This window comes from Tremella mesenterica (genome assembly GCF_000271645.1).
Source record: "Tremella mesenterica DSM 1558 unplaced genomic scaffold TREMEscaffold_12, whole genome shotgun sequence".
Taxonomy (NCBI): Eukaryota; Fungi; Basidiomycota; class Tremellomycetes; order Tremellales; family Tremellaceae; genus Tremella; species Tremella mesenterica.
The window spans coordinates 191451-215248 of record NW_006711236.1 but is presented as its reverse complement, the minus strand read 5'-3'; the positions used below and the strand labels follow the sequence as shown (position 1 = coordinate 215248).

Here is a 23798-nt window from a genome sequence, read left to right as displayed (position 1 = left end):
ATTGAGATGGGAAATACGTAGTTTCCTCTCTCTTCTCACCATGTAGTCGTCCTTCCCTTCTCTTCTGTCCCTTCTCTTTCATCTCTCTAACGATTCTAGGTTCTACCGGTGGCCTCTGACCTATCTTAGAATTACTCACATTCTTAGGTACACCCGAAAATTTCACATTTTGGCTCACAAGAACTTTTCCTTCGGTGGTACCTTCGGTGGGTTTCTCTGAAGTTCCTTCCACCCACACTTCTCTCTCTGGTACCGACTCTGTCTCTGGTACCACTTCGTTCTCTGGTACCACTTCGTTCTCTGGTACCACTTCGTTCTCTGGTACCACTTCGTTCTCTGTACCACCTGATAGATCTCCTAGGTCCTCGAAATCTGAATAATCGTAATCGATGATTTCATCATCATCTAATGTCACGTATACTGAACCAATGTTTTTCTTCTTCGGTGGTTCTACCCGTATCGCTGACATATTCACCGAATGTACTGGTCCACCTAAAGCTTTCGTGAGTACATCTGCTCTCTGTGATACTGTGCTAACGTATTCTAGTTCAATAACTTTGTTACTGACTAGATCTCAAAGAGCATGATGTCGAATATCAATATGCTTTGTCCTCTGGTGAGTACCAGGTTTCCTCACTAGTGATATCGATCCTTGGTTATCGCAGTTTAATGTAGTAGGATTTAGCTGATCGTAGCCTATCTCCCTCAGTAATCCTCTCAACCACTGAGCTTTGTTTGCTGCTTCAGCCATTGCGATGTACTCTGCTTCCACTGTCGACGACGATACTGTAGCTTGTCTTTTTGAACTCCATGTTATCGGTGAGTCATTCATCATAAATATCCAACCAGTAGTTGATCGTCGTGTGTCTTTACAACCTGCCCAATTGGCATCAACCCATCCTGCTAGATCGCTAGCCTCGCCATCAAGACGAATACCGTGTAAACGAGTGGACCGAAGGTAGGTAATTACCATTATCCCTTCCTCCCATACTTTCTTCGTCGGTTTGGTAAGGTACCTAGCAAGGTATGAGGCTGCATAGGATATATCAGGTTGTGTACATGTGGCTAAACACTGTAGACATCCTATTAACTCTTGAAATGGTCGAATTTCACTTTCCACCTCCGACATCGAAGGATTTTTCGCAGTAAGAGGTGACGGCGTTTTTCGGTCTCGATGTAAGTCGTTTTCTGGAAATTTCTGAACTATCTTATCGATGTACGCTGGTTGGTTTAACCATATCATCTTTTCTTCTCTGTTCCTTGTTACCTTCATACCCAAGATAGTACTTATCTCCCCCAGGTCGGTTATTATCCATCTTTTACCTAACCCATCGAAAATTTCCTTTGCTTCTTCCTTCGATTTCGTGGCTAATACCAGATCATCGACATAGGCCAGCAGTATTGCTGCTCCCTTTCCTTCGATTTTCCCTTCTGGTCTGTAGTAAAGACCCCAATCTGATTCGATTCTTGAAAAACCTAGGTGAGATAATCCTTCGCCGAGTTCTATCCACCATGTCCTACCAGATTGCTTCAAACCGTAAAGAGACTTTATTAACTTCAAGGTATTACATCCAGGTTTCGGTTTTATTCCCTTGGGATACTTCATGTAAATTTCGACATCGAGTTTACCGTTTAAATACGCCCCTTCGACATTGGCCTGACGAATTTCAAGATCTTCGGTTGCTGCTATAGTCAAGAGTATTCGCAACGACCCCGATCTACCTACAGGTGCGAATGTTTCTTCGTAGTCGACACCTGGTATCTGTGAGAAACCTTGAGCTACTAGTCGTGACTTGTACTTTAGTAAGTTTCCCTCAGAATCTGTCTTCACTTTGAATATCCATTTACATCCAATGGCTTTTTGTCCCGGTGGAAGTACCGTTTCCACCCATGTATCCTTAGATTCTATGTTGGATATCTCTTTCTCCATGGATTCTAGCCACTTCTCACCATCTGGGCCGTTTACTGCTTCTTCAGGAGAGATAGGATCAATGAGAGAAGTATCACTTTCAATACCTGCGATAGAGGCGAGTGAGACTAACTTATTAGGCTCGCGACCAAATTCTAGGAACAAGTCTGTTAGGCCCGCAAAACGGTGGGGGGGTCGAATAATTCGTCCGTGACGTGTCATCAGGATCCCCTCATCCCCATCATTTCTTCCTTCCTCATCATTTCTCTCATTTTCGACGATATCGTTCTCATAGACCCAATTTCCTCCCCAAATGCCCTGTCCTCGTCGTCTTTCAGTAGGTTGTGGGCCTATATTAGGTGAGTTGTCTCTATCGACATCATTTCCTTGTTCATTATCGATATTTTCCTGTTCGCCACTTTCTGAGCGGTCGTCAGGGAAAATTTCTTCGTTGACGACGGGGTCTAGGTCCACTTCGATGGCGTCAAGAGGGGTTTGGATGACATCTGGCGACTCTCTAGTAGCCACCATTCGTCCTGTCGAGCGACGAACGTCTCGTGAGTGTTCGATTCGTCCCGATCCGTCCATTCTAACGATCCAACCGCTCACACCCTCATCTTGACCTAGTATAATGGCTGATGAACCCCTAGGTATCGTGAAGTTCGACTTCAGCCTTATCTCCCTTGGTATCTGAACAAAACACCGTTCACCGAATCTCCACACGCTATCTAGATTCGTGTCTCTTCCGGTGAGTGATGTCCAACCTGATTTACCGCTGACACCAATCGATGTTTTCATAATTATAATGGCGGCGTATCTGACAGCATAGGACCAATATTCGTTCGGTAGTCCTGAGTCAAACAACATCGTTGATACCATCCCCTTCAAGGTACGTATCATTCTCTCCGCCACTCCATTTAATTCTGGTGTGTATCTTGGTGTGATGTAGTGGTTGATCCCTGCTGACAGGTAGAATTCCCTCATGTCGAGGCTATCGAATTCACCTCCCCCATCAGACCTAATCACCCTCACCCTTTCACCAAGCTGTTTCTCCAATTTTGAGATACACTGTCGAACGATATCAGACGCTTCGTTTTTGGTCGTTATTGGTATAGCGAATACAATTCGACTCGCCCTTTCCACACCAACAAAGAAATATCGTTCACCTTTTATCGCCGGACCGAACGGACCAGTAATATCGACATCCATTCCTACTCCTTCACCATCTCCTTTTAACATTGGTGCTTCTTTATTCTTCGGTAGACGTGTTATCTTGGCCTGCATACAGGCGGGACATTTATCTGTTGTAAAGGGATCGTTCTTGTAAGTGTCCCAGTCCTTCTTCAATAGTCCCTGTCTACCTAGATTCTTTAGTTTGTCTACACCTATATGTCCGAGTCGCTGATGCTCAGATTCAAGTGGTGAAGTCGCCTTCGGTGTCGATATCACGATCATCGCGGCAGACATTGCTCTGCCGAATCGTACCGACCACAGTGAGTCATGTTTCCTCAAACCTAGTTTCTCTTTACCTTTACCTATCCATCCACCACCACTACTTAGATTCGCTTTCCACCCCCATGAGAGTAACTTCGAGAGGGAGAGAAGACTTATCTTTGCTGTGGGGACGTGATGTACATCTTTCAGTACCATTTTCTGTCCTGAATCTAGTTCGAGGTTAATGTCACCTGTTTCCCAAGCCGTCATTGACTTGCCAGATGCTAGTCCGAACACTCTCGGTTCCACTAGCCTTCTAATATTCGTCATTATCGACCTGTGAGGAGTTATATGGTGAGTAGCACCACTATCCACTACCCAGGTAGGGATTACACGAGTGTGGCTCACGTCATTAGACTCTGTAGCTAATCCCACCCACTCATTATCCTCAACCCACGGGTTTTCAATTTCTTCGGGCCATACGATGTTACTCGTGTACCCTTCGTCATCATCGAACCACGATTCTGTCGACATGGCCATCCCGGCCCACGCCTCGTGTTCACCATCCAATGACGAATACATCAAGGAGGTTTTGGAGTTATCCTTGGACTGGTTCTCATCCTTCGAGACCGTATGTCCTTTCTTATTATTCTTATTATTCCTCCATTTCTTTTTACCTCCATCCTTTACATCTGCGTTTTCTTTCCTGTTCGTATCCTCTCTTTTAGGTTTACGACAGTACTTCGCTAGATGTCCTACAGTGTCACAGTTATAACACTTTCTAGTTTCTTTCCTGGGCTGACCATCAGAGATATTATCTCGGTTCACCCTCATTCCTTTATTTCCTTCGACGAACATCGCGAATCCCTTCCTATTGGTTCTACCAACAGGGCGCGCTTTACGTCTCGCCGTTTCTTTATTGAAGATCGATAAGACCTTTTCCCAAGTTCTTTCCTCTGCTATGAGGGATGTTACTTCGATCTGAATGATCCTGTAGGATGGTGCTAGAATGGTGTTGAGGAATAACCCAGCTCGATCCTGTGAGTTAAACTTCAACCCCACCAATTTCGCTTCGGACATCGTCTTCGAGAAATCCTCCACATGCTTAGCCATTTCTTCGGCCGTCGCATCGTCCCTTAAGTCATAGCTAAACAACGCTTGACGGACATTCCTTTGATTCTCGATCGTCGCTGTTACATGCAGGGCTATGCAGTAGTCCCACATTTCTTTAGCTGACATCTTCTCAGATATATCAAGCATCACAGCATCCGACACTGTTCCCTTGATCATCCCCTGCGCTTTATTCTCCCTCGCTTGCCACTTTTCCCATTCCTTCCACTCTTCTCCAGTAATCCTTCTACCAACCACTTGCCCTTCGACGGGCGTGGTAGGAGGTACTGATCCCGCCCTCTCAGCTGCCGATCTCACCCCTATGCGACCAGGTTCGGTATCATTACCTGTGACGATATTCCACACGTCACCTATCTGTAGATACACCTCGATCGACTTCCTCCACGGAGCATACGATGCTGGATCGTGGGATAACTTTGGGTGGTTCTCAAGAGAGATCTTAGACGACACGGAGGTCATTATGAGGAGAGTTAGAAATGGGAACTTGCCTTTGTTATACACAGAAGGTATGTGACTTCCGACTGTTAATCTGTTTGCTAATATTAGATGATAATACAGAGGGGAAAAAGAGCAAGCATCAATTCTACATGTCTCTATACTTATCACATTCCACTCACACGCATAAAACCAGAGACGATCGAATAAAGTTCAGAGGATAAGTTGAACGGAGAAATATTCGACGGAAGGGGTAATTCTAACGGCGGTTCGGCCGTCCTGGCCCGATTCTATCGGCTAACACTCATGACATACTTGTATTGGGGTTTGGATGACTTGAACTTGTCCACCGTGTCGGATCTCGGGTCATAAAGTGGGTCAAGCAACTCGAATATCGGACTTGATCCCGTGTCGGGATTATTGAAGATTTGAACAATGATCTGACTTTGGTCAGCTGTGCGAAGGTAGGTAGAGTGTTCTCCCCATCGACAAGCCAACGCCTGCCATGTCAAACTCTGGTGTTCATATTCTTCCCTTCTGACCAGAGTAACCCGGTGACTCCTCGAGTCAACCCAGCAATTCTCGCTGATCCCCCAACACTCCGAGGTCCCGCCACTTCTCTTCAACCTGAATTTATCACCCCCTTCTTCATCCTCACTGGAGTTTGGCGGACAGGTAATAGGATGTTCCTCATTGAGTACAGGACTGGCGGCACCCCATTCCGTTTGGTACATGTATGCTGATTCTCGATTGTCCAGGATTACCCCTCCAAAACTTCGCTCCATCATTCCCTCATCCGAATTTTTGGTGCGGAACACAGCATTCCATTGGTCTTCATTATCCTGAGAAATCTTGAGGATCCACTCTGGGTCGACATAGCATTCATTCAGAAGAGACTTGATTCTCACGCCCACTGGATGGATGGTGCTGAGAGGATCGCCACAACACGTTTGATGGGGTGTCATGGAGGGATCAGTTGGATATGTCATTAAGGAGTTGTAACCTTGAGAAGAGTCTGTATACAAACAAAAATAAGACAAGAAACAACCAACAGAAGACATATGTATATGTCATCTCATCTACTTCCACGTCGGAAGGCCACAAGTTGACAACACATGGGGAGGAAGGCTTGTAAAGCACTATGTACCGGTGATCACGAAAGGAACCTCCGCCAATCTGTGGAGTAGGCCTTCTTTCAAAGATGAGTAGTAGTGACTTGTCTGGTTGAGGCCAGACCGAATCACCTTTTCACATCTCCAGAATGCATTCCTATTTCAGCCTCAACTAAGGAACATAGTGATGTATGTACCTAACTAACGATGAAGATCAGTCTGATGATGTCGCAACTTCGGCTTGGTCACCTTCCCGCTCCAACTCCTCCAACTTCTCCAACTTGGTGTCATACACCTTCCTATCTATGGTGAAATCATACAAGGAATGTATTGGCTGTCCACACCTTTCAAAGTAACCCTGGGTGTCTACCTTATCCCTCATCAATACCCAAGCTGGGTTCTCTCTGTCGGGCGGATTTTTGAAGATCTGGATCCTCACCGTCGAGTCATCAGCGGTGCGCAAGTAAGTTGAGCTCTTGGACCAAGCACAGGCGAGAGTACGCGTCACTGATTGGTTCTCGTAGGAGTGGTCCTCCCTTCTGATGAGTAAGTCCTCTTCGAGCAACCGAGAAGCAAATTCTTCCCGTCCTTCAGATTCATCTGGATCATTGATGTCCTCCATATGCTCAGTCTGCCCTATTTCACCCTCTTCCTCCTCTTCATCAGACCAATATTCTTCTAGTCCATAGGATCCTTCTTCATCAAGCAAGGGTCCGGCAATGTCGTCGATCATATATTGCACGTTTCCAGAGTCCAACTCTGTTCTCTTAAACTGCCAGTAGATGCCAGGCTCCTTGGCAAGGAATAGTATGCTGGAGTGTCGGAACTCTTCACTGTCCACATCATGCAGCTTTATCCAGGTAGGATCGCTACGTTCAACATTCGCTTCACAGTAATGATGAAGTGATTCTATGTTGGTGGACAATGGATGACGAGTATATAGGGGGTCTCCGTGTGTCCATTCATCCGGTTGAATGGGCGGGTGAGAAGTCTGGTTCATCTTGTTGATGCTGGATATAAGTTCTATTCTGAAATCCTTGCAGGGGGTGGTAGAGAAAGATCTGATAGGAGGATTTGTGAGAGGGTGGGGTAGGAGATTACTATATATATATATATATATATATATATAGATCAATCAAATTCTCATGTGATGAACTTCGAGCAGTACCAAAACACCCCACACAGAAAGGAATATATACGGATTCGTTTACGGATGAATGGAAGCTGTCAACCCCGCAATTTATCCTGTAATGGATTGATCAAGCCTTGCTCGAAAATCCGTTTGATAAATTGCATCATGAAACACATCATATCAGGAAGGTGTTCAAACCGCTGTGTAAGAAGGGAGGGGATTTATTACGTGACGGGCAAGCTGTTACCCTTGGAAGTGTCACAGGGTCAGTGTGACAGTCATGTGTACTGGTAGGGAAGAGTGCGCAGCGCACGGACTGGATCCGTCAAACAAACTCATCTTGCTGCATATGTGTATGGCAGGGTCTGCCTTAAGCAATTTGGAGTGATGATGACTCAAAGATATTGACCTGAGTCAATCGAGCATCCATACACATCAATATGTCCATCGCAAACGTCTGTTGACTGCGCCAAGAAGCGGTCGGCGTTCATCAATAATCCGCTCCCTCCGACTTAACATCCCCCGGCCTTATTGTTTCGCCTCCTCCTGCGGGTTCCACTGAAATATACCTTCCTACAACTGTACCCATAGTATTGGCCCCGTCATACCAGCTCACATGTGTTGATTGGGGATCAAGTTGAACCCTTCTGCTGTAGACAGTGTGCTTATCCCAGGGACGCTGAAGTGTGGACCCCACCATCTCCTCTGCTTCATTCCATTCTGTGACTAGTGTTTTCACCCACAGACTGATGAATTCATTAGATTTTCCCAGGGCAGGTCCTTGGATGTTTTCCACCAAGGACAATGTAGACGCATCCTTGGTGGTGAACACCCTCTCACGGAAGACACCCTTGGCGATTTTCTTGAAGAAAACGGTATTGTCCGTTATCTCTTTGTCCAACTTCCAATCTTCTGCTTCTTTAGTTTCATGGTAAACTCTTGAAGCATCTTTTTCCGGAGGATCTGTATACAGAAACGGATCGTCACACTCTCCTGACAAAGCATGTACCGGATGATTACTCAAGATTTCTTCTTCTGTCTCTTGTTTAATTTGTACACTTGATTCGCCCTCTTCGTCTTGCCCAGCGGCTCGGAGTCCAGTTGCAGGAGTGACGTCGGTATAGGGCGCAAGATAACTGTGTTGATAGCGGCTAGTCTGGGGACTGTTCCGAGGATAAATGTTGATTTGAGATTTGTATCCTTCTTCTGTGAGGGTAACATAGCGGGCATAGAGGTGGTCCTTGTCCAACATAGGGCACTGAAGCAGTCTGGTGTCCACACCATTCAGAGGAAATTCTCTCATCTCAGCAATCCATCGTCCAGGTGTATCTAGAGATTGACCAGGTCCCCATTCGCGTTCATTCATAATGTATTGTGGGCCCTCATGGGTGAAAATACGCTGCCGTTGAGCGGCTGGTGCTGTCATTTTGGCAACGAAACTTTCTGAAGCATCATTTGCAGATGCTTGACGGTGCCAAGCAGGTCCGAAGACTGTTTCTTGGTGTAGGTCTGTAGTGCTCTTCCACGGTGGACAGTATTCGTAAAATGGATCACCATTTGTCCACTGATTGGAGTTCATCCGGGGAGCTAGCAGGGTTGGGTTGATCGGACTTATGATTACGGTGAGAATTCCTTGAAGCCATGGTGTCTGGCAAGGTTGTACTATGATGTGGGCTGTAGGTGTAGTGTACAAGTAATTTCAACTATATGTGGTCAAAAGAGCTTGATGATTGAATGGTGATGGCAAAACAACATGAAGATTCAGTAACACAGGTCACGGGGGCTGCTTTTATATGTCAGACAAAGTCTGAGTATAAACAAGGACGACATATGACATATGTTGTGCTTGATGCTCCTTACAAGAACGGGCCCAATCTGTCAAAGGATCATGAGTGCAAGGGTTTGACTATAGTAGAAGTGAAAAAACCATTGTGATAGTCCAAAGTCAGCTGTTTTGAAATAAATTGACAATCTGCAGAATCAATCAGTACGTGCATAAGCCATGAGATACGTGTGATGAGGCTTATCCCATGCGGCATCTCAGATCAGTGGGCAACCAGTCAAGGACATCAGTATCAGTCCATTAGAGATGAGACTTTGCGTGCGATTTGGCCTGCACTCTCTTTTCAGGTCCATTCTCTGTCACTGGATTGATCTGAGCGTCGGAATCAGATCTAACTAGTAAATATCCCTTCTTACATCTCTTCATCTCTCAGTGAGTTAATGTAGGGGTACTATATGATTTTAACCTTCCCAGGTCTCTTGCTCGACGTATGTGTCCTCTCCTTCGACCCCTTGACCCAACTCAACTGTTTCTTCGAAAGCGATCTCATTTCCCCTTACTTCTCCCATTGACACTTCCGATCTCATCCAATCGACCATTGCCTTGCCATGTTCATACCGCCTATGATACATGGTATTCTTATCCCAAGCGCGAGCAAGCGTAGTGAGATGATATCCTGCGTCCACATTGGAAATCGTTGTCAGCATCTGAATAAATAGACTGGCATTGTTGTCATTGTTCAAGAGCTTTGTGGTGTCAACAATGATTTCTTTCATCTTCCCCACATGTGAGTCAGGCCAAACGAAAATACGTTCCCACCATATTGACTCAGCAATGGGCTTGATGAACATGGTGCCTCTATCTATTGGACAGGAAAACCAAGTCTGATCCATTTGTTCATATATGTCATTGACCGTTGTCTTTGGCGGGTTGAGAGTGAAGAATGGGTCTTGTGGTAGTAGCAATGAAGCAGGTAAAATGTGAGCTGGGTAATTGCTAAGGACGGGTGTTTCTGCAATTTGTGTGTTTGATCCGGTTTGTGAGGCCAATAAGTAGTTGTAGTCCTCTGGATCATATATAAACGGTTCACGTTCGGTCAATGAAGTACTCGTAGTGTCCATCTCAAAGTATATCTGAGGGTTTTACTCTTTGGGTTGGTTGTGTGTGATCAGATATGTCGTATTAAGAGACGTTGAGATAGTGAGAGAACGTGTTGTGTAGTGGGTTGATGGATTTGCGGGTTCGGAGGAGAGATGATGAGGAATAAGGAGTTGTTGATGTTTTGACATGCCATACGGATAAAGGACCCCCCTGATGGTCTCTTCGCACGTCATCCATCCGAGATCAAAGGAGAATAGAGGTAGACATCCTGAGGTGAAACAAGACAAGCAGGATGCCAGATACTGTAGCACATGTTTGGGGTCAGAAATGATCCTTCCCTTCTATCCCTAATACACATACAGGAAAAGGATGGTGAGAAGGCAATGGAGCTAATTCAAAGAGCACGCCAATGTTCACGACCAGACAGATTGCGGAAGTGGTGAAAAAACACTAGATCTGGACAGGAGTGAAGGCAAGATGTGATGCAGACTCCATGTATTGACCGAGAATTGCCAGGCAGTCAACGACGCAGGAATTCAAAGGGTGTTGTGAAAACAGAGATGCAAAAGTTTAGACGGAGGGCTCACCAATCAGTTGTCTTACATCTGACTTACATCATCAACAATGTCAATTTCACGTCCTATTTGATTTCTGTGTGAAGATTTCTTTAAGTGTTGCATGAAGCCGGAACCATTGTGCAATCGACCAACGACCAATTCGTCTCTGCCAACATATGCTGTCCCAAGTGATATTGAAGATCAATTGTCTTGTTCCGCAATTTTGAGCAGAATATCCTCTTCTTCCTCTCCATTCTCAATCTCCACGATCTTCTCTTCTTCATCCCCCAGTTCATGTCCGTTAATCAAAACATTCCCAATATAACCCTTCTCCCAGCCTCCTTTCCGATCCAGCAACCAATCATCATAATACTCGCATTCTCTCGCGTTGACCGGACCATCATCTTCACACAACGCAAATTGAGGACAGTTCCCACAAGGCACTTGGGTCTGACCGAGCGGTACAGTGAGTCGTTTTGTAGCACGATAGACGACGGCCGTATCGGACAGATCTCGCAGAGTACCCGCTCTTAGCGCAGCGGCTTCGATGGCACCGGTGTTCATAGCGTGATTATTGCGCGATCTCTTCTTAAAGTTGTAATCGTCTAGCTCATCCGAATCCACTGAGGAAACGTCCGAGCTGGATGGGTCGGAATCGGAATCGGAATCGGATTCTGAATCCTCTGATTCTGAAGAGGAATATCGTCGTTTGCGTTTTGACTTGGACGATTTGGATTGGTGTCTACGTTTGGACTTGGATCTCGATCTCCGGGACGATTTCGACTTTTTCGACTTTTTACGACGGCTCGTTTCCACCTCATCAATTTCTCTCAGTGGTTCACTACCACTGTCACTGTTGACGCTTGATTTGTCGCTGTTCCCACTCTCCGAACTACTCTCGTCACTATCCGAGTCCTCTTTCCGCCGACGCTTCTTCTTCTTCTCTTTTTCTTTTCTTCGTTTTCGCTTACGTTGCTGTTTCTCATCGACCTTTTTCTTTCGCTCCTTTTTCTTCAGTGACTTGAGCATCTCCTTCTGCTTCTCTCGATCCTTGGCTCGTCGTTTAGCCGCCGCTCCTTCGTCTTCCTCCTCGTCACTCGCCGCCCGCGACTTCCTTGCTTCAGGTCGCTCAACATCGTCTTGATCTTCCTCATCGTCGCTAGGCGGTTGCACGCCAGACAAGGGCTTGACGACCTCCACCAGCCCGTCCAGCTCCAGAGCACGCATACACTCCATGACATGCTTGACTTGTAACTCGGCGGTGGTGACTCTGGATTTCTGAACGTATGCCAAGAGAGCGTGCGGGCTAGGAAGGTTGCCTAATCGAGATGTGGGGTTGATAGGATCTGGCACCAGTGCTCGCTGTTCCTCGCTCCGGTTTGATGGGTTGGGAAATGTCTGTAACAATTAGCATGAGGATTGGATGGACCATTTGCACGGTCTGGACCCGCCCGCACCACTCACAAGACTTTCGACTCGTTTGAATAGTAACTCGCAAATCACTCTGACGAGCTCCGCGTCATAATCTTTGGTCTGGTCAAACCAGACTCCCCCAGCAATGTCCTCGGGAGGTGTTAGATGGGGCAGTATATACAAGGCTAGTGTCGGCGCCTTGACATTAACCAATTTCCTGCTCCAGCCTTGAACGGAAAAAGAACTTACGCTGATTCCTTTGAAAGTTTTGACATGCCCATCTTTTTCCAGCTGATCCAAAGTTTTACGCAAAGTTACCACGGGCATGGCTTCACGCCCGATCTGATTACGTATGGTTACTTGGCTGATACCTGAGATGGTCAGCCGCTTGATTGGGTAAGCTGACATGGAACCTACCTCGGTTACCGGCGCTTTTGATCACGTTGAGGACGACTTTTTGTTGGTCGGTCAAGATGGTCTTCCTGATCTGTCAGCCATATATGGAATGATGGTCTTGTAACAACGCACTTCTTCGCATCGTCCGGAGACGAGGCATGATAGATGCTTGTGCCATCCTTCTGTTCCTCCGTCAAGAGTTGCTGCGCATCAGAGTTTGAACGTGTCGGAGGTAAGAGATGACCCACCAGTCGGAGAAGAGTGATGATGCTGCTGATCACATGCTTTTTACCGAGCCTTGGGAGGGAGGCCTCTATCTGGGCTTGGGTCATACTCTGACCGGTCAGTGCCAACCGGACTAGAAAGATCATATACTACTAACACTGTTCTTTGCGGCCATGACATTCTTCCAGACGTGCTGGTCGGAAGGGGCGAGAGACGCCATGTCGGTATAATATCCACAGATATTCCCTCGAGTCACCGTCCAGAATAAGAGGGGGGGCTGGGGTTATGAGAGAAGCATAAGCAACGGTGAGTGCTATGACAGTAAATGTAAGTAAGGTAGTGTGTCGAAAAGTCAAAACGTTGAAGAGAAGGTCAGTGATGGGAAAGGTGGACATGACGTGTGTTTTACCTACCCCCACGTGGCGGAGTGATAAGGAATCTACACAACGTCACTACCACTTACTTACTTTCCCCTCATCTTTCGACTTTGAACATCATCGGCCTACGCCTACCTTCATAGCCCTACTAGTCTCCTCCCAGTGTATCAAAAACAGCCAGACTTATCACGGATACCCGAGGGAAACTTGTCATCTTTCTCCGCGCCGTGTGATCTCTCCCCATGCGAGCATAATCATGGCCAGCCTGTCCGATGTGCTGGACAGCATCTTTCTCCGGATTGCGTCGGAGAATGAGGATGTACGCAATCAAGCAGGCGAGGAGTTAGCCGCTGTGGCCTCCTCGTGGTCTCAGGACTATCCCGTTCACGATGGGGGCAAGAACTTTTGGAGTGCCGTCTACCCGCGAGCGTTTGAGCTCACCAGGAGCAATAACTATCATGAGCGATTGGGATCTTGCGTGGCCATCAGTGCGTAGTCGTCTAGTTATCATCAGATGACGCTGATTATCCTCAGATAGCCTACTAGAGGCAGTGAACGAGGACGTACCCGAACGAGCGCGGCAAAAGGATATGCGGCTATACGAATGTCAGTCGAATCTGCCCTCCTCTTCTTGGATCGAGTTGACCATCAGATCTGCGGCCCCTTTTCACATGCGGGGACACCGCTGTCATGGTAGCCGCCGCTCATGTAGCCGGTAAGATTGAGATCCTCCATGGTGTGACTCAACTGATCAGACAGGAAACATGGTCCGCATCGCTGGTGTCACATTGGGGGAATCGTTCTTTGTGAAAGAGGTCCCACAAGCCCTCCAACAGCTAGAAGGTGGGTCGTCCGTCGAGTGTGTAAGTGCGACATACTGATCGTGAGACTCCCGGCAAGATGTCAATCGCTTCTCTGGTGTGCTACTTCTGCATCAATTTGCCATCAACGCTCCTGGCCTGTTTCAATCGGATGTCCCGCGAGTGTTGGACAAGATCTGGACACCTCTCCGAGATTCTCGTGTACGTACTGATTCACGATGAGAAGGAGCTGCAACGCTCATACACAGACCATGGTACGAGAACGAGCTTCAATGCTGATGTCCGCTTGTTTAGAGAATATCAAAGCTCGCGAGAAGAGTCATTCTGAAATTTACCGAAAGATATTTGAAGAGGCCAGAATAGGTCTAGCCCGAGGCAGCTCGACCGAAGCGATCCTCGGTTCTCTTCACGCCTTCAGCGCAATGCTTCAGAATCAGTCAATAGTGAGCCCAATGCCCTCATCAGGACGCTTTGAGCTGAGTATCAGTCGACAGCAGATCATTATCGTCATATCTGTGACCTGGCTCTTAACTATCGGGATAGCAAGGAGATCGAAGTCCGAAAACAGGTCATCACGTTGATTCCTCGCATGGCAACTTACGACAGCGATGAGTTCCAAGTAACGTATCTTCATCGGAGCATGGCATACCTCTTCCAAGCTCTACAGAAACCGACCGACAGAGATATCGGTGAGTGGCAGGTCGTACTGAAGCTAATTATCACTTACTGATACAACAGCGTACGTGGCGCTGGGACACCTGGCGATGCAGCTCTCATCCAAGATGAAGACCTTTATTGACGACATAATCAAGATCATCAAAGACCATTTACGCATGCGAGGGTATGAACCTTTTCCAATCATTATCATACCGTAGTGTTGACATTCACAGCAAGAAGGGGGCACCTTCAGAAGCTCCCATCTTCCAATGTCTGGCGATGTTGACCATAGCCCTCGGCCCCATGCTCACACGCCAAATGCATGATGTGTTAGATCTCATGTTCACCTTTGGTCTCAGCGATGCGCTTTTCAATGCTCTGGACGTTATCGCCAAGCATATTCCGCCACTTCTCCGAACAGTGCAGGGTGAGTCGTCTACACTGACTTTCTGCGACGTCACTGACCCATAGAACGATTGCTGGATATGCTCTCCATGATTTTGATAGGGGAGCCTTTCCGACCTCTGGGTGCCCCTGTTGCTCGCAGTCATTCTAGCACGACTCGCGACCTCAATCTCAACATTTTGCAGGTCAGTGAGCACGGAGCATGACAACGTACATGGCTCAAAAATAGGCACAAGCGAGTGGGCAGTCACCCGAGACACTTGCTCTCGCTCTCAAAGTCCTTGGCAGCTTTGACTTCTCCGGCAACGGTCTGAACGAGTTCGTCCGCGAGGCAGCGTTGCCATATCTGGAGCATGACAGTTCGGAAGTGCGGAAACAAGCGATTCTCGCCTCCACGCAATTGTTTATCAATGACACGATCTGCCTGCTCACAAGCAACCATGCCATCGATGTCGTGAGCGACGTACTGGAGAAGTTGCTCACTGTTGGTATCACAGATCCCAGTGGGTGTCTTGAAGATAAGATGAGACGAGCTGACAGTCTCAGATCCTCTCATACGAAGGACGGTTCTGGAAAACCTGGATGAGAAGTTCGACCGTCATCTCGCTCAAGCTGAAGATATCCGTTGTCTCTTCATTGCTCTTAACGACGAGGTCTTCCAAAATCGAGAGCTAGCCATCGGCATCATCGGTCGGCTTGCACGGCATAATCCTGCCTACGTTATGCCGCCTCTGCGCCGATCCCTCATAAACCTTATCACCGAGCTGGAGTACGCGACGAATACGTGAGCAATCCAAGATCATGCTCCGTATCTACTGGCTGACACGGCAGGAGACAAATGGAGGAAAGCGCCAAACTCCTCTGCCTGCTAATCAGGGCCGCGGCCTCTCTCGTTCAGTCATACGCCCCGACCATACTCAGTGTTCTGCTCCGGACCGCCAGCTCTTCAGAGACCTCAGTCACGGTGGCCGCCCACTGTGTGACGTGTATCGGAGAACTGGCGCTAGTGGCAGGAGAAGAAATGACACCAAAAGTGCAAGACGTCTTGATTTTGATCATCGACATGCTCAACGATCAATCGTCAAGCTTGAAACGAGACGCAGCATTGAAGACTTTAGGGCAGATTGTGTCCAACACCGGAGAAGTGATTCGACCGTATCTCGATCATCCTCAATTGCTGGGTATACTCTTCAGGTTTCTCCGTACAGAGACCTCGCAGGACATCAGATTGGAAACCATCAGGACCATGGGAATGTTGGGTGCACTGGACCCATTCAAGCACAAGGTGAGCGCTGCCGTGTGACTCCTCTTACCGCAGCATGTCTCAATGCTGACAGAGGAGCTGCTGCAGGGTGGGGTGGATGACCCCAACGCGGAAACCTCCGGTCCCAGAGCGACAGATATAACTCTCCTCATGAACCTACAAACTCCATCCAATGATGAGTACTACCAAACTGTCGTAGTCAATTCGCTCGTCCACGTGATGAGTGACCCCTCACTCAAAGATCACCATCACGAAGCAGTCAACGCGGTGTTATACATCTATAATACCCAGCGATTACGATGTGTCAATTTTCTGCCTCAAGTGAGTCCGGGCCGCATCCAGGTGGTTGATGCTGAGTTATAGATCTTGCCAGCGTTCCTCAATGTCATTCGAATCGCCTCCCCTCATAGGCAAGAGTTATACATCTCCAACCTCGCCAAACTTATTTCTATCGTCAAGCAACACATCCGCAATCATCTAAACGAAGTTTTCGCCCTCGTATACGAGTTCTGGAACCCCAACTCTTCCCTGCAGGTCACAATTATACTACTGGTTGAGGCAGTTGCTCGGGCTGTTGAAGGAGAGTTTAAATCATATCTGCCGAGGTTACTACAACAAATTCTTCGCTCGTTCGATGGTGGTCTTACGACCAAGCAGCTCCCCGAACGACGACTCAATACGCTACTGCACATTTTACGTGCTTTCTACGTGTTTGGCTCGAGTATCGAGGATTATCTCCATCTGGTACTTCCGGTCATTGTGCGGAGTTTTGAAAACCCCTTGGCACCTGAACAGCTCCGCAAAGCTGCGTTGAAGACGACTGGTCAGCTTTGCCGAAAGGTCAACTTTTCAGATCACGCCTCGCAAATAATCCACCCCCTGGTTCGGACCTTGGAAAATAGCGACGGTGAACTCCGGAGTATAGCCATGGACACACTTTGTGTTCTCGTCCTTCAATTCGGTCCTGACTATGCCATCTTCATCCCTCTTGTCAACAAGGTCCTCTTGGAACATCGCATTCAGCACGCTCCGTATGAACAGCTCATCACTAAACTCTTGAACCGCGAGCGATTACCTCCCGACCTCGGACCAGTGGAGCGATTCGCGAATGATCCCGTGCAAGAGGCGCCTGTATCGGCAGAACAGGCGAAACTGCCAGTAAATCAACAGCAACTGAAGACTGCCTGGGACTGCAGTATGGTCGGCACCAGAGCCGAATGGCTTGAATGGCTACGTCGACTAGGCAGTGAACTCATGGGACAAGCACCTTCCCAAGCTATACGAGCATCACGCGACCTCGCCATGATATATCCACCATTTGCGAGGGAGCTGTTCAATGTGGCTTTTGTATCCTGTTGGACCGAGTTATTTGACTCTTATCAAGAAGATTTAGTGCATAATCTCGAGGTTGCGCTCACCAACCCAGGTGTTCCATCCGATGTGGTCAATACGATCCTCAACCTTGCCGAGTTTATGGAGCATGATGATAAAGCTTTGGCGATCGAGTCGCGAGTCTTGGGTGACTACGCTGTCGTCTTCCATGCCTACGCAAAGGCGCTACACTACAAGGAGATGGAGTTTTTCGTCGATGCCGCCTCCGTTTCTGTCATGGAGGATTTGATCAGTATCAATCAGAAACTGCAACAATCCGACGCCGCATGGGGTACGCTCGAATACGCTCAAACGAACATGGAAATGACTTCTGATGTACTCTGGTACGAAAAACTTGGGAGATGGGAAGAAGCACTTCAAGTCTGGAATGAGCGTGAAGAGGATCCCAATTCGGACTTTGACGAATCGGCCATTGCGATGGGCAAGTTGCAGTGCTTGCATGCCCTCGGCGAGTGGGAAGATCTTAGCGAGTTCGTTCGGGTCAGGTGGTCTAATTCCACTCAGGAGGAGAAGAAGCTCATGGCTCCATTGGCGGCAGCGGCGAGTTGGTCGCTCTACCAGTGGGATTTGATGGATGACTACATTGGCGCGATGAAGAATGATTCGGCAGATAGGAACTTCTTCAAGGCCATCATTGCTGTACATAGGAATCAGTTTTCCAGTGCCCTACGACACATCACCAAAGCTCGCGAGAGATTGGATGGAGAGTTGACATCACTCACAGGCGAAAGCTACGGAAGAGCGTACGAGTGAGTTACTCTGAAGGTCCCTATAGATGATGAGCTGATGATTCAGCGTTGTCGTCAGAGTACAGATGTTGTCCGAGTTGGAAGAAATCATCTCTTACAAGGACCATGCGGATCAACCTGACCGACAGGCGACCCAAAGAAGAACGTGGCAGAAGAGGTCCGTCATCCCCATGGCCCAAGTTTACATGACTGACGGCCAGATTGGAAGGGTGTCAACGAGATGTTGAGGTTTGGCAGAGAATTCTACAAGTTCGATCCCTCGTTCTCACCCCGAACGAGGATATGGAAACTTGGATCAACTTTGCGGATCTGTGTCGGACTTCTGACAGGCTGAATCTGGCGGAGAAGACCCTCACATCACTCGTCGGAGCCTCTGTTAGCGCGGCAGACCCCGAGGTGAGCTTATCATCTTGAACTTTCATAAGCTGACGGTCAGTCGAGGGCGAGAGCGCCGCCTCCTGTTATCTTCGCTTGGTTCCGACTGATATGGGCCAAAGGCCTGCGTGAGAGTGATCGCGATGAACGCGTGGCCACCATGCAGTATCTGCGCGACTTCACGACTCAATTGACGGAAGATATTGGGATCAAGCAAGAGTCGAACGGACAACTGCAACTTCCCGATGCGAAGAGTTATGGGGAGTACATCAAGTTGTTGGCTAGATGTCATGTGGAACTCGGTCAATGGCAGACGGCTCTGAAGGATAATGCACTAGCGGTGGGTTGATCGTTACTTTCCGGACTTCCACCGACATGAGTATCTGCACGGCTGACGGACAGATGTCACCCGAGGGCATCATTGGTGATTACGCAATGTCGACGAAGCTTGACCCGGAATGGTATCAGGCCTGGCATACATATGCCTTGGCTAACTTCGAAGTTATCACTCAGCTCGAAATCTCTTCTCAAGGTCTAGAAGGCCACCATTTCCTGCAATACATCATCCCTGCTGTCGATGGCTTCTTACGCTCTATAGCGCTCTCGCCTGGAGATGCTCTACAAGACACTTTGCGACTACTCACCTTGTGGTTCAACTACGGCTATGAAGCCGGCGTCAATCAAGCCATCTCTCAAGGTCTTCACACTGTCAACATCGACGTCTGGCTCGAGGTTATTCCCCAGATAATCGCTCGTATACACACACCCCGAGCTACCATCCAGGGTCTCATCGTTCGTTTACTACATGACATCGGTCGAGCCCACCCGCAAGCCCTCATATATCCGCTCACTGTGGCCAGTAAATCCAATGTTGCCGCTCGAAAAGCCGTCGCGAAAAGTATCACCGCCAAAATGCGCGAACATGCAGGAACTATAGTCGATCAAGCCGAACTTATATCGACTGAACTCATCAGAGCCGCCATTCTATGGCATGAGATCTGGTACGATGGTTTGGAAGAAGCTTCGAAGCATTACTTCGCCGATGGTAATATTCAAGGAATGTTCGACGTTTTGACGCCTCTTCATGAGATGGTCGAAAAGGGGCCAGAAACCTTGAGGGAGACTTCGTTTGTTCAAAGCTTTGGACACGACCTTCACACCGCCCACGACCATTTGAAGAAGTATTCAATGCATGGTGACCCGACAGAGATACAACAAGCTTGGGATGTGTATTATGCCATCTTCCAGCGATTGGGGAAACAGCTGAAGTTGCTCAATGTTATCGAGCTGCAATATGTGTCACCCAAATTGTTGGCAGTGAGAGATTTAGAGATTGCAGTGCCCGGAACGTATCAATCGGGCAAGCCGGTCATTGGAATAGGATACGTGCTGCCTACGTTCCAGGTGATTGCGTCCAAGCAGCGTCCACGGAAGTGCGCTATGCGAGGTATGGATGGGAAAGATTATACTTATTGTCTAAAAGGTCTGTTTGCCAAAGCTCTCTCTCTCGTCTCCCTTGACCCTTCGAGGTCGGCTCACTCCCTTGATGTTGGTGGCAATGTCATAAGAGAGCTTCATCTGAGTCTGGTAAGAAGGAAGGAATGGTAGCTGACAATCAGGACACGAAGATCTTCGCCAGGACGAAAGGGTTATGCAACTGTTCGGACTTGTCAACACCCTCCTCGCTGCCGATCAAGAATGTGCCAAGCGTCATCTCTCCATTCAACAGTACTCTGTCACTCCTCTTTCTCCCGGTGCTGGTGTGCTGGGATGGGTGCAACACTCAGATACGTTCCACATGCTTATCAAGAATTACAGAGAGTCGCGCAAGATCTTGGCGGATATCGAACATCGACTCATGCAGCAAATGGCCGATGACAGTTACGAGTCTCTTCCTCTTCTTCACAAGGTCGAGGTGTTCCAATATGCCTTGGACAATACAACGGGGCAAGATCTGTACAGGATTTTGTGGTTGAAAAGTCGCAATTCTGAAGCGTGGCTGGAAAGACGGGTGACATATACGAGAAGCCTGGGAGTCAACTCGATGGTTGGGTATATTTTGGGTTTGGGAGATCGTCATCCTAGTAATCTGCTTTTGGATCAGATTACGGGAATGATCGTGCATATCGACTTTGTAAGTTGACCCTTGTCCCCCTCATCTCTCCTATGTTGGTCAGAGAGCTGATTGACAGGGTGACTGTTTCGAAGTCGCTATGCATCGTGACAAGTTTCCAGAAAAAGTACCATTCCGACTTACCCGAATGCTCATACATGCGATGGAGGTGAGTTATCAAGTACTCTGGCCCTACATTTTTCAAATGTGTCTTTCAACTTTCTTTCAGTACCTCGTCTTACACATGAACTGACACTGATTTCCAGGTCTGCGGTATCACTGGTACATTCTCTCGCTCGTGTGAAGTATCGATGGAAGTTCTTCGAGCCAATCGAGAATCCATCATGGCGGTATTGGAGGCTTTCGTGTATGACCCTTTGTTCACTTGGAGATTGACAGCCACCACTCAACCCGGTGGCGGACGAACTGTAGATGTGCAGGATACGACAGATGATTGGCAACAGCGAAAACCCAAGGCCAGTGAGAATGATATATTGAATGGTGGGTGGAGTGCTTTGCGTCTTCACACCTCTCCAACTTGAGCATCACCCCACTCAAACATGAGCCTGTCGGATGTCTCTCGGTCACCCGTGATGTCGGCCAATCCGGATGACCCATATCGATCATGATGATGGTGCTGATAAAGAGATGGTGAGAGAACAGAAGTCAAGAACGATAAAGCCCTCCAGGTGATTGAAAGGGTACGAAACAAGCTCACCGGGCGTGATTTTGCCACGCCGAGTAAGCCTATGGTGTTGGGTGTGAAGCAACAGGTGGAGAGATTGGTCGAAGAGGCGACTAGAACTGAAAATCTTTGTGTTGCTTTCGTGGGATGGTATGTGTTTTCTTTGTCTCGCATATCAACTGACATGCAGGTGTTCTTTCTGGTGATCCTGGGTCCAAACACGTGTACACCTTTATACAATGCATAGCTAGGACATTGCAATCACTAAACTTCAAATTTGTCGCTCACATTTGTCAAATCATCAAACCGTCTTATCCACTGTGGACTCTTGTCCTTCATAGGTAAGCACTTGATGTATCTTACTTTTGGTTGTGTGTTCGAAGTTGTCACTCAAGCATAGCTATCGCTCAACAGTATACCAATAAGGAAGTGGAGGCCGTACTTACCTTCCGACGATAGTTAGTATAAGCAAATTTGGGTTTTCGATATCCGGAATCGGCGGAGGAGATGGTGGACCCGGTGTGGGTTTGAGATAAGGAGTGGGAGGTGGAGGAGTATTTGGCTTGGGAGAAGGTTGAGGATTGGGTTGTGGCTCTGACTTTGGATCAGGTTCAGGGGATAGTTCTGGCACGGAGACCCCGGCCGTCGGGTGTGTTTGATCACCCCTTTCGACGTAATCAAAATCATGTCCCATTCATTCCCATCGTTTCTGCTTCTGCTCAACATCATACGTCTGTCCCTATTTCTCGCCATATCGCCTTTCACCGCTCGTGTCTGTGGTCGTGGTGGAGGTGTTGCGATAGGATAGGTCGGTTCTGGTTTGGGGGTTCCGCTCAGCCGGACGATTCCTGGAACAACGAACGCCTCGACATTGATGTCGACATCTTGAAAATCGTATTCGCCCATCGGTTCGAGATCAGGGTGTCGTGATCGGCATAGTAATGAATGTATCGTCTCCTTTGTCTGGGTTGGTAGAGGACGAGGATCCTTGAGAAGTGGAGGAGATGGTGGAGGCGAGGGATACGCTGGAGGTGAGTCGTTCGGGGTGGTTGCGCCGACAGGAACACCATGGATACAGAAGTCGTCGTCGCTGCCGTGAGGAAGGGTATTCTTGGACGTGGAATCGGGAGATGGAGCTGGTGATCGACTTGGAGCCCGGTCAGGACCAGGTTCCGGCTCGGGTTCAGGTTCAGGTTCAGGTGGAGTGCCGGCTATTAGAATAACTTCCGTGGAATTGTATCCTGAGACGGGCAAAGAGTGGGAAGTGATCTCGACGGTTGTTGGTGTGGTGTATTCGTTCAGGAGGAAGAGGTGAGAAGCTATGTCACGTTTGGGTACAGGAGAGTGGATGGAAGTCTTCTTGGAGTCAGAGATGTTGTTGGTCCAGCTGATTAGATACTGACTTAATCAGCTTCGTATGAATCTGCAGATGAGAGTGCTTACCTCCGCAGGATCAAGAGACGTCTCAAAAACACTTCCCGGCTTTCCTGATTGAGGTGCCGGTGCATAAGCCGGAGCAGCTGGAGGATCGGGTGCAGGAGGCGCAGGAACGAGTGGGAGAGTGGACGTAAAGGTCAGATCAGGAGTGAGAGGAGGCCAGTAATCCGGAGGTGGTGAACAGGGTGGAAACGGACGAGGATGATACTCGCATGAGATATAAGGCGGAGGTCGGATCCCTTTTCTGGTTGACGAACTCCACTGATTGAGTAGCATCATCTCGACAATTTCTGTGAGGTGGGAAGTGTGAGTGTTGTAAAGTTTAATTATCTCAGATGAAAGCAAAGAAATGGATGAATGTCTAGCTAGGATTCTTATATCTGCCTGCCGGCAAGGTGAGTCAAGAATCAATACAACTCTTTCCACTCGCCAAGAGACGGATCAGCTAATCACGAACAGAACCAAATACACCGAAGGAATTGCATCAGGTTCGATTCTCCCGCTCGGCCGCTCGACTCCGAGGGGAATATATCAACTCGATCGATTACTACAAGTCGTAATTCCCATTCGGGGTCGGCACATTCGTTCCGGTCAATGGAATGATTGACACTGACGACGTGTGTGCGTACATTTCACTCCCCAATCACCAAATCCTGTCTGAGATAAAAGGCATAGGAATGCATATGCGAGGAGATGCTGACTATAACGCGATACGACGAACACGACACGACAACTCGATCACTCCAGTGATCTTGGTTCACGGAGATGTTTCCTGGAGTGTCAATCGTCACTTAAGGATAACTATGCAAGTGGGGACTTACCGATATGAGAAACACCAACGTTACATCTCTATCCCTGTCGAAAACCGAGGTCCAACCCGAGTGCCGGGTAGGGC

The 23798-nt window shown here is 48.1% G+C and overlaps 5 protein-coding genes across 5 annotated transcripts; 1 reads left to right on the top strand and 4 right to left on the bottom strand.

Moving 5' to 3' along the window:
* Positions 1 to 7643: 7643 nt before the first annotated feature.
* On the bottom strand, positions 7644 to 8732 carry TREMEDRAFT_64774 (uncharacterized protein; the record flags this gene model as incomplete). The annotated part of the gene is made up of 1 exon (XM_007007013.1): positions 7644 to 8732. One exon carries the CDS (start codon positions 8730 to 8732, stop codon positions 7644 to 7646), a length of 1089 nt encoding a protein of 362 aa, XP_007007075.1.
* A 665-nt stretch (positions 8733 to 9397) lies between these two features.
* On the bottom strand, positions 9398 to 9787 carry TREMEDRAFT_64773 (uncharacterized protein; the record flags this gene model as incomplete). Its single annotated transcript, XM_007007012.1, has 1 exon — positions 9398 to 9787. One exon carries the CDS (start codon positions 9785 to 9787, stop codon positions 9398 to 9400), a length of 390 nt encoding a protein of 129 aa, XP_007007074.1.
* Positions 9788 to 10795: 1008 nt separating this feature from the next.
* TREMEDRAFT_74612 (uncharacterized protein) lies at positions 10796 to 12958 on the bottom strand (the record flags this gene model as incomplete). The annotated part of the gene is made up of 7 exons (XM_007007150.1): positions 12786 to 12958; positions 12652 to 12738; positions 12536 to 12606; positions 12425 to 12489; positions 12257 to 12378; positions 12059 to 12205; positions 10796 to 11992 (listed from the first exon to the last, which is right to left on the bottom strand). The coding sequence occupies exons 1-7, from the start codon at positions 12846 to 12848 to the stop codon at positions 10796 to 10798; spliced, it is 1752 nt and encodes a 583-aa protein (XP_007007212.1). The 5' UTR covers positions 12849 to 12958.
* A 294-nt stretch (positions 12959 to 13252) lies between these two features.
* TREMEDRAFT_40602 (uncharacterized protein) lies at positions 13253 to 21724 on the top strand. Its single transcript, XM_007006957.1, has 24 exons — positions 13253 to 13493; positions 13540 to 13611; positions 13658 to 13720; positions 13765 to 13866; positions 13906 to 14027; positions 14075 to 14269; positions 14314 to 14515; positions 14565 to 14667; positions 14717 to 14910; positions 14955 to 15077; positions 15125 to 15391; positions 15429 to 15672; positions 15720 to 16173; positions 16231 to 16473; positions 16516 to 18293; positions 18340 to 18450; positions 18494 to 18689; positions 18730 to 19008; positions 19071 to 20151; positions 20288 to 20802; positions 20861 to 20950; positions 21048 to 21282; positions 21430 to 21616; positions 21657 to 21724. The coding sequence occupies exons 1-24, from the start codon at positions 13262 to 13264 to the stop codon at positions 21670 to 21672; spliced, it is 7104 nt and encodes a 2367-aa protein (XP_007007019.1). The 5' UTR covers positions 13253 to 13261; the 3' UTR covers positions 21673 to 21724.
* Positions 21725 to 21767: 43 nt separating this feature from the next.
* On the bottom strand, positions 21768 to 23182 carry TREMEDRAFT_64770 (uncharacterized protein; the record flags this gene model as incomplete). The annotated part of the gene is made up of 4 exons (XM_007007011.1): positions 21768 to 21855; positions 21913 to 22064; positions 22130 to 22864; positions 22910 to 23182. The coding sequence occupies 4 exons, from the start codon at positions 23180 to 23182 to the stop codon at positions 21768 to 21770; spliced, it is 1248 nt and encodes a 415-aa protein (XP_007007073.1).
* Between the last annotated feature and the right edge of the window lie 616 nt (positions 23183 to 23798).

Bases quoted from the DNA above. Each gene is read 5' to 3' on its own strand.
- TREMEDRAFT_40602 (XM_007006957.1), top strand. From the start codon at position 13,262: ATGGCCAGCCTGTCCGATGTGCTGGACAGCATCTTTCTCCGGATTGCG. The intron at 14,668-14,716 runs GTATGAACCTTT...TGACATTCACAG, and splicing joins GACCATTTACGCATGCGAGG to CAAGAAGGGGGCACCTTCAG. The intron at 15,078-15,124 runs GTGAGCACGGAG...AATAGGCACAAG, and splicing joins TCTCAACATTTTGCAGGTCA to CGAGTGGGCAGTCACCCGAG.